Source organism: Syzygium oleosum, unplaced genomic scaffold (genome assembly GCF_021117445.2).
Source record: "Syzygium oleosum isolate NSW1041296 unplaced genomic scaffold, Sole_v2.1 Sole_v2.19, whole genome shotgun sequence".
In the NCBI taxonomy this organism is placed as follows: domain Eukaryota; kingdom Viridiplantae; phylum Streptophyta; class Magnoliopsida; order Myrtales; family Myrtaceae; genus Syzygium; species Syzygium oleosum.
In genome coordinates this window covers 1,447,737-1,457,416 of record NW_026607503.1, presented here as the reverse complement: position 1 = coordinate 1,457,416, position 9,680 = coordinate 1,447,737, and the positions used below count along the sequence as shown (strand labels likewise).

At 43.6% G+C, this 9,680-nt stretch overlaps 1 protein-coding gene and 1 pseudogene across 1 annotated transcript; one reads left to right on the top strand and one right to left on the bottom strand.

The window, feature by feature from the left end:
• Positions 1-1,531: 1,531 nt before the first annotated feature.
• On the top strand, positions 1,532-5,017 carry LOC115670348 (probable LRR receptor-like serine/threonine-protein kinase At3g47570; annotated as a pseudogene).
• A 351-nt stretch (positions 5,018-5,368) lies between these two features.
• LOC115670285 (UDP-glycosyltransferase 71K1-like) lies at positions 5,369-9,116 on the bottom strand. The gene is made up of 2 exons (XM_030591521.2): positions 7,885-9,116; positions 5,369-5,943 (listed from the first exon to the last, which is right to left on the bottom strand). Exons 1-2 carry the CDS (start codon positions 8,911-8,913, stop codon positions 5,557-5,559), a joined length of 1,416 nt encoding a protein of 471 aa, XP_030447381.2. The 5' UTR covers positions 8,914-9,116; the 3' UTR covers positions 5,369-5,556.
• Between the last annotated feature and the right edge of the window lie 564 nt (positions 9,117-9,680).

The following is a 9,680-nucleotide window of genomic DNA, read 5'->3' as shown; positions in this document are numbered from 1 at the left end:
GCTGATGCTGTCCTGTGAAGAATAGGTTTTCTCATTGCCGTGAGAAAAGGATAGAGTGTCTAACACTGCATAAAGGATTCCAACTAAGGCGTACAAAATCCAAGATTGCAACATATTGAATTCACATTTTTCTTTGGGGAGTCAAATGTTATAAAATTCAAAGGCGTTCTTTCCTACTCTTATTTAGGTCAATAATATTCAATATAGGCTCGATTTATTTCGCGAAAAATAAATGATTTAGAAAATATTTTCCTAAATTAGAGATCTCTCCCTCTCAATTTTCACTTCCATCCGTCTCTCACAAATATCTTAGGGAATAGGTAGCACCTCAAGCCGACGCGAAGCAATACATCATACTATCTTCGGCAATATTTCAGGCTTACTCGGACAAAGTGGTTCAAACTTCAGAGCGAAAATTCTTCATTTTTAAGACGAGACAACTTCATTATTTGGTGCCATGAGTGTGATTTTCCCCCAAATACTCTTTAAGATGTCTTTATCAGGACACATAAGTCATCACCCTCTTGTTTGTACTTGGCGACTAGTTACTTCATATAATTGTCCGGCAATTTCCCGGACGAGTAATGCTGAATTACAGGTCCATTCGTCACCCGCGTGCAGCACGGGCCATAAGCCTAGTCAACCATGAATCGACCTCGTTAACGCTTGTATGCGAAGTTGAGATTTTCTGTACTGGAATTTAAGCCCAAAGATTTGTAATCTTCTACGTAACATGACTTGCTCTTTTGTTTTCTAACGCATGACTTGCTAAGTCCACCGGTTCTCGAACTTCCTGGGGATTGAATTGTGGGCCTTTGGACCCCCAAAGAAAATTCAAGGTCTTTCTTCAGTTCATTTTGCATACCTCCAGATTTGCTCCAATGCAATCATTTCTTAATAATCTTATTATTGTGGCCCAACAAACGCGAACAAATCAAATAGCAAACATGCTCTATGCTCTAAGGTTATTTTCCATGATCTTTTTATTGGAGAAGCCTCTCTCTCTCTAGGACGAAAGTTTCTATCTATGGACATAAAAAATAAAGGATTATTATTAAAAATACTGTCAGTGATAAATATTTTTCCATATGCGGTCTTCATGGCGGGAAGTGTTTGCAATAGGAACCCAGTAGCAAAACACTCGGAATCTTGAAAATTAACCATAAAAGTTGTCAGAAATTATGAAAACGAAGGATTTTGGGGCCGTAGACAATGGCAAAAAAGAAATACAGCATTGTACTCTGAGTTAGCTATTCAAATTAGTATTACGGGCTCTCTAACTCCTCTTCGATCAAAAGTTAATAGTATTTTTATCAAACGTTGCGCAAACTCTTGTTCCAAGCTCGCCTTGCGGTTGTTTCCTTGTCTGGACGCCCTAGAAAATCTTCAGAAATAGCGTACGCATCAAATTGTATTTGGGTTGTCACGATTAGTATAGTACAGAGTTAACCTAATTTGAATTTATGGGTCTTGAAGAAAAGTCAAGTTTTTTTGTGGACCTAATTGTGGCCTTTGGATGGACCAAATCTAAACGGTCAATCTCATGCTTCTAGCTGGCTGGGAGAACTTAAGAACACCATCATCTGGTCTTTCTGCTTGCTCTGTCTTAACAGATCAAGCATGGAAGCGACTTTGCCAAACTTGAGAGTGCATTTAGTATCAGCTTTTTTCAGCCTCGTTCTCGTCATACATCAAACTCCCTCCAACACTTGTATTGCCTATGCTTCGTATCCCGGAAATGAGACAGACAGGGCGGCATTGCTCGCCTTTAAGGGAAAGATGATTGGAGATTTTCAAGGGATCACGAGTTCTTGGAACGAGTCTGTTAGTCATTGCAACTGGCCGGGAGTTTCTTGCAGTCGCCGCCACGCGGGAAGAGTCACTGCCCTCGACTTGGATAATCAAAAGCTCCTTGGCACAATACCTCCTGACATAGGGAATCTCACCTTCTTGAGGCGTATTAATCTACAGGCGAATCGGCTTCGAGGCAACATTCCAGAAGAGTTCGGGAGGTTGTTCAGACTGAAGACTCTCATCCTCTTCAACAATGAGCTCGAAGGGGAGATACCACGGAATTTGTCATCTTGCATAGGTATGCAGTATCTCTATTTGCAGTACAATCGGCTCAGCGGGAGGATACCTGACGAGCTTCGGTATTTAGTTGAGAGAGAACTCATTGTTTTTGACGTCGCAGTGAACAATCTTACTGGGGGAATTCCAAGTTGGTTGGGGAATGGATCTTCACTTACAGAGTTACGTATGGGGAAAATGACCTAAGAGGTCGAATACCGGCCGAGCTCGGAAGCATCTCAAAATTAAACACCCTAGCTTTATCTTTGAATAATCTAAGAGGACGCATCCCCTCTTCTGTATACAATCTTACATCACTTGTCTACCTTGATGTAGGGGGTAATAGCCTACATGGTGAAATCCCACCAGAAATTGGCAACTATTTTCCTCATCTCCGGGTGCTTTACCTTCCAGCAAACCGATTTTCAGGGCAGGCACCGCATTCGCTGCCTAACGCTACTCGACTTGAAGACCTGTTTCTCACTTCTAATTACTTTACGGGGAACGTGCCTGCCAATCTTGGAAACTTGAGGAATCTTACAAGGATTAGTTTTAGCGATAACCAGTTAACAGGACCTGACAGCTTACGTTTCCTCACCGATTTAACCAACTGCACTAAACTGAGATTGTTAGCTTTCGGCTACAACAAATTCAGAGGAGAAATACCTGCTTCCGTTGCCAATTTGACAAATACGCTTCAGCTCTTACTCCTGGGATCAAACCATATCACAGGTAATATCCCTCCAGAAATCGAGAAGCTGAATGGCCTACAGGTCTTGGCGATATACAACAACAGCATCAGCGGTGAGATTCCCCATGGCATTGGTAAGCTCCAAAATTTGACGTATCTTTTGCTTTGGCGTAATAGGATTTCAGGGGCAATTCCTTCCTCTCTTGGAAACGTCACCCAATTGCTTCGCCTGGAGCTTTCAGAAAATCAATTAGAAGGTTACATTCCTCCAAGTCTTGGGTGGTGTCGACAATTGCAAGAACTATTACTGTCAGATAACAACCTTAACGGTACAATACCCAAAGAGGTCTTCGGCCTTTCTTCTCTATCCCTCTCTTTCGATGTTGCTCGAAATTCCTTAACGGGGCCATTACCCCTTGAAGTGGGTAACATGAGCCAAATTGTGGATGTCGACCTCTCTGACAACAGGCTGACTGGAGAAATACCAAGCACTTTGTCCCAGTGTCTGATGCTGCTAAGCTTGGACATGGCAGGCAATTTATTTGAAGGAAGTATACCGCCTTCTCTCAGAACCCTGATTGGCCTTCAGTACCTCAATCTCTCAAGAAACAGATTGTCCGGTCAAATTCCCATCTATTTCGAGAATTTCACTGTGCTCGAAGCATTGAATCTGTCCTTCAACAGCCTTGAAGGAGAGGTACCACAGGAGGGGATTTTCAGAGATACAAAGCGCATATCAATAATCGGAAACAAAGAACTATGTGGGGGCATCAAGGAACTTGGACTTCCCGCATGCGAAGTCCGCAACACAAAGAAGCCGAGGAGGCTTCCAAAATTGAAATTATCTATCGCAGTAATTGTCTCGTTTTTAATCGTGTTGACATGCTGCATTGTTGTTGTGTACTGGAGGAGGAAATCTACGACGAGACCTAGTGCTGCATTGCCAACAGATGAGCGCTTCCAAAAGGTTTCCTATGCAAAGCTCCGCCAAGTGACCGATGAGTTCTCACCATCTAATTTGATTGGCCATGGGAGCCATGGCTCTGTGTATAGAGGAATGCTAGATGGAAATCGACAGGTGGCAGTGAAAGTGCTCAACCTAAAACAGAAGGGGGCTTTTAAGAGTTTCTTGGCAGAATGTGAAGCGCTGAGAAACATACGCCACCGAAATCTTGTTAACATCATCACTGTTTGCTCGAGTATCGACTTCACAGGCGCGGAATTTAAGGCTCTAGTCTACGACCTGATGCGAAATGGTAGTTTAGAACGGTGGTTGCACCCTAGCGAAAATCAGCTCGACATGCCAAAGCTCAGTCTCAGCCAGAGGTTAGACATTGCTATTGATGTGGCTTCTGCCATTGAATATCTTCACCACCATTGCCAGACGAGCATCGTACACGGCGATCTAAAGCCAAGCAACGTTCTTCTTGATCACGACATGGTAGCTCGAGTGTGTGATTTCGGGCTAGCGCGATTTCTTCGTGGAAGCACAAACCTAGATGCTTCTCAATGTCAAGCAAGCTCCGGTGGGTTAAAAGGAACCATTGGCTATGTAGCTCCAGGTATGTTAATCCTTCTGCTTTCTAATCATATTGGTCCAAGTTAATACCTTATTCAAAATGGTGAATTCTAGTGAAGAAAATGGATTTCCAACTACGTACCCGTCTGACATGACAAAGCCGATGTTGCTTTCTAGAATATGGCCTAGGTGGTACTTCATCGTTGCAGGGAGATGTGTACAGCTTTGGGATACTGTTGCTCGAGATGTTCACCGGAATAAGACCTACTGATGTTATGTTCAAGGATGGATGGACCCTCCATGAATTTGTCAAGACTGCTCAGCACAAAAACTTGTTGAAGATCCTAGACCCTTCACTGCTATCTGCGGAGTATCCTGTAGGGACCGGCAACGGCCCAATTAGTGATGCCGACACGGTAAGATTTGAGGAAAATGTTGCTGACATAATGAGAATCGGAGTCCTCTGCTCGGTGAAACTTCCGAATGAGCGCATGGACATGACGAATGCATTATCCGAGTTACGTGCTGTCAGAGAGAAGTTTCTAAGGCATGGCATGTAAGATTAGGATGAGGATTTAACTTCTTCTGTTGCATTTCCAATTCCTTTTCAGTTTCTTCCCAGTGTCTAAATGTAAATGCAAAATGCAAGTTTACTGCTTCATGTATGCGAGAGGCAAAGAGTTTGCTATCTCCATATCCTCAAGCCAAATAAATGCCTTTCTCTTTCAACTACAAAAGAGCTTCCTTCAGGAGATAAATAACATCTTTCGGGTTCTTTTCTCCGGGTGATTTCAACGTATCATCCAATGCATTATAAGTCGTCCATCTCCTCAGAAGGAATTTTATAAAGGAACAACTAAATGCAAGTTCATCTACCTAGAAGCAGAGGGACTGATGTATTAGGAGTGTAGCTTGTACCCGATCAATTAAATCAAAACTCACCAGATCATTAGTCTAGTCATGAGAAGCTCATAACTCATCTAAGTAAATTGTCAGTAACTTACAGCTCCGTCATTATGGTTACCCAGCAAAACGAATACAATGACTTGCAAAAATTCACTCTTCTAGTGACCGATGCGAGATTAGAATCAAGTTCAACGCCCACCACCCGCCAACTCGAATGGTAATTTTATTAACTCAGACAAATTAGTAAAGCATGTTCGCTGAACAAAGGAGCAGGACACATTGCTGATGGGAAATGAAGGACAGAGCAAGATCAAAGTAACATACGTGATGGTTACAATTGAAGACAAATGCTAACTCTCTGTTGAGCTTTCTATTCAATGCTCTTGATGAAGTCTTGAATCAACCTTCCAATAGAATGATACGAAGACCCACCTTCCTTCACGGCCTTCCTCGCCGCCTCCTTCATTTCCTTCACCTTCTTCCTCGTCGCTGCGGCACCGCCGCCCATCAAGCGTTCGACGGCCCTCTCTATCTCCTCCGCTGGCACCAGATGGCCACAACCGCCGTGCCCCTTGTAGTCCAGCCTCAGCTCCTCCGCCAAGCCCAGTTCCTTCACCATCATGAAGGCGTTCAGCTGCTGCTCCGCGTATATGGGCCACGTCACGATTGGCACTCCGTGCCATAAGCTCTCTAAAATGGAGTTCCAACCGCAGTGAGACACGAACCCACCAATGGCCGCGTGCCCTAGAACCTCCACCTGGGGCGGTGATTATATATATGAATTATCATATTTTACCTCAACTATGCTATAATTCACAAACACTTGCATATTTAGTTATGAGCTAAATAAGTCTATAAGAAAAATGTCGTAATCAATATCTAACTACCGAATTGTTTTTACTTCTCGTTTTATCTTTTGAAAAATCATGAGAATTTGAAAAATATCACGTTTCATACATTAACATCAAATAATATCAATATTAGTGTAGATTTATATGTTAGATGATTATTAGTAGACTTGATCGATGGGCGGGCAACCCGCCAGCCCGCCCATTATTTTTCAGCCCAGCAAAAACTTTAGGTACGCCTAGTGGGCAAGTTATGCCTGGGTAAGGACCTTAAGGCTTTGCGCGTCTATATATTTAATACAAATTTTGATAAATTATGTTATATTAATAAGTTTTTCTTTGACATTTAAAATTTATAAACTCTAGCAGGATAAAATAAGCTCGAATTTCTAATGTGGGATAGAAAAATAGTATAAAACTCATAGATGAAGTAGTAAAATAAAGTAAGAAAAAACCCAAAAATTATTTATCATCTGTTTTTCATACTTTTTTAAAAAAAATTTAGCTGTAATCTTAAAAAATAAAAAGGTGGGTCAATGGGAGGGCCCGGCCCGCCCATGTTTTTCCCTTGGGCACTTGCTTAGGCTTGTAAGTTCGGGCCTGGACAGAACCTCTAAAGGTTCAAACTCGAGCAAGCCCCGGCCCGATCCCATCTAGGCCCGCCCATTGAGCAAGTCTATTTATTATCCTATATGAATTTATATGGTCTGAGCCGGCCACCTGCGCGGTTGACTGTGCAATTGCTTGCTAGGTTTTTGTCCTTTGGACTGATAAGCTTGGGTGGGTTCAATGAGCCGTTTGGCTTATGATCGCTAGGGCCGTGCAACTGGACCAGTTCTACCTGGAAATCAGACTGGACCGCCCTGAAACCGGTCCAGTGCCAGGTTCTCATTGAAACCGGTCCGATTCCCGGTTTACGAGTGAAGAACTTCTCGGGAATCGGACAGAATTTGAAACCGATTTCATAAAATCTAAAAATCCTAGTTTTTCTCGTGGCATCTTTTTCTTTATTTCTCTTTAGTTGATCATACATCGATACATATTTTAATACATGTTAATTATTTTACTCTAGAACATGTGTCCTTTTTATGAATTGAGATATTGTCTGGTAGGTGGAAGTTTATTAAAATTACATCAAAATTTTATTAAAATTAATACGAGAAATTGACTATTTGAGATTATAAAACTTGATCAGCTTCTCGTTGTTGACAAGTGAGAATTGGCTTACCATGCCATGTCATTGGTAGAACTATCATACAAAGCTCACAAATCACAAGATTGCTAATTTAGCGGTCGAAAACAAATAGGTACCGTGGACGGATTAGGTAAACGACACTATCAATGTAGAGATTTTCATATTTAAGTCAGTTATTCAAGTTTTAACTCGCTCCTTACCTATTCCACAGACTCGATGATAAGATTTTAAATGAATTGGATTCGGTACCCGATTTAAAAGCACTCACTTAGAAACACCCATGATATATGATAACATTTTTCTCCTTCATATGATTGGCTCTAGTGAATGGGCTCGAACGAAGGAGGTTTATTCCCTAGGCTTGCCCAAAATCATATTTCAGGCTTTCTACCTATGCGTGGATTTACTCATATCTCAAGCAACATAAGAAAATATGATATAGGCTTAATTTGTGGGTGTCGTGATGAACAAAAACTAATCACGGTACCTCGTGTTGTTTAGTGAAATCCAGAATTATTTAGATGTGATCGGCTCATACAGCATTTGCTCCCATCTTACTTTATTTACCAGATTAGCGTAAAGTAACCAATGAGCCCGAGTTACCACCAAAGATAGATAGATATATAGTCGCTAATTAAAAAGACTTAAGACTAACCTGTGGGGTCCAACCGCATACGACCCCTCTTCCTCGCGTTCGCTCCAGGAACCCATCCGGAAGCTGCTCCTGGCAGCTTTCGGGACGCAACGACCACAGAAACTTATGCCCGCTTCGCTCGATTCCGGCGGCGATCTCCTTCACTTGGTCCGCATCGAATCTCCCCATGCTCCCGAAGCACAGGAACACCACCGAGGACGGCGGTTGCTCGTCGAGCCACTCCCGGATCTTCTCCCAGTGAGCCCGGTCCAGAGAAGGATCCGGCACACCCTTCGGGTCGATTACCGGTCCGACCGCGTACACGGCCGGGCCGTCCGAGCTTCCTCGGGAGAACGAGCTGACGGCGAATGGCTCCAGCTCCTTGAACGTGTTCACCATGATTCCCCGGGCGTCCCTGAACCTGCGAGCCAGCTTGACGTAGGCCGCGTAGCCGCCGGCTTCCCCGTCTAACACTGCTGATGGCAAGACAGAGACGGGAACTGGGTTGGTGAAACCGGGAAGAGGCAGGTCCGGATCGGACAGTCGGACCTCTCTCCCGACCTGGTCGTGTCGAGCTGGCAAGTGGAACATGAGGCCCAGGAAGTGCGCGTTGCTGGTAAGGTAGATGTAAGAAGGGAGCGAGAACCCGGCGGCCACATCCATCATGGACGTGCAGAAGAAGTCCAGGACAAACCCGGCCACGGACCGATCCGACCCGGAACCAGCTCGTGAACGTTGGATCTCCCCGACCACTCTCTGGACATGCGGGATGTAGCTCTCGATGTAGACGGTAAAATAGTGCTCGACGGAGCGCAGGAGCTCGGGCGGTGGTAGGTCAACGTGAGGGAGGTCGATGAGGGTAACACGCGGCTGCGAGGCGACGAGCGACTTGGTGTAAGCGTCCAAGTGGGAGTTGAAGGGCGCTTTAATGGCGAGGACGGTGATATAGACTCGAGGGTCGTGGCCGAGCAAGCGGGCCGCGAACTCGAGGGCCGAGATGACGTGACCGACGCCCGGCGCTGGGATGAATATGAGCTCCGGTTTCTTCATTGGCGACGGTTAGCGAGACTTTAGAGCTTTGTCTTCTTCAACGAGTGTTTTTCGTCAAAGAAGACTTCGTACAGCAGATGGGCCCAAAAACAAGAATGGCTTGATTGATGCAGTAAGAAAGATATGCTTAGGAATGAATAGGTTTCGTGTTGTAAGACAAGAACATTCCGTCAAACGATGATGTAAAGAATGACTTGGGACATGATTATCAGACTGACGAACAAGAAATGAGTGCTGTTATATATCTTAAGACTTGTTTATAAGATTAATAAATTAAACCGTATAACAAAATGGGCATTTGAGTAGGTGAATTATATATAATTATCATCGAATAAAGTCTACCAGAATTAATTTGCAAAATAAGGGGACAAGCTTATCTTGGAAGCTCGGATATTGTCCGCTTCATACGAATTGGATGTCCATTCTCATTTAGTCTTTGTTTGTTAGTTAGTCTTAATTTATTGAGTTTCCCCAAGCAATAATTGCTTAGGACAACAAGGCCAGAGACAAGAAAACCTAAAACACATTGCAGGAGGTTGCGCCCGACATGAAATGTTGAGAGATTTCGCATTGGTCTTTGTGGTTGTTGGGGACTTGCTGTCCTTAAACAACTCCGTCGTGGCCGGATTTAGCCTTTGGGAGCATAGAGACGCGTCCATTTTATGATTATTGGTGATGAGAATGGGATAGAAAATTAGGACATCCGATAAAGGTTAGTCGAGTGATAAAAATAAAACAAGTATATGAATATGTATATCTTGATGGGT

Bases quoted from the DNA above. Each gene is read 5' to 3' on its own strand.
- LOC115670285 (XM_030591521.2), bottom strand. From the start codon at position 8,913: ATGAAGAAACCGGAGCTCATATTCATCCCAGCGCCGGGCGTCGGTCAC. The intron at 5,944-7,884 runs GTTAGTCTTAAG...TCACCGCCCCAG, and splicing joins TATGCGGTTGGACCCCACAG to GTGGAGGTTCTAGGGCACGC.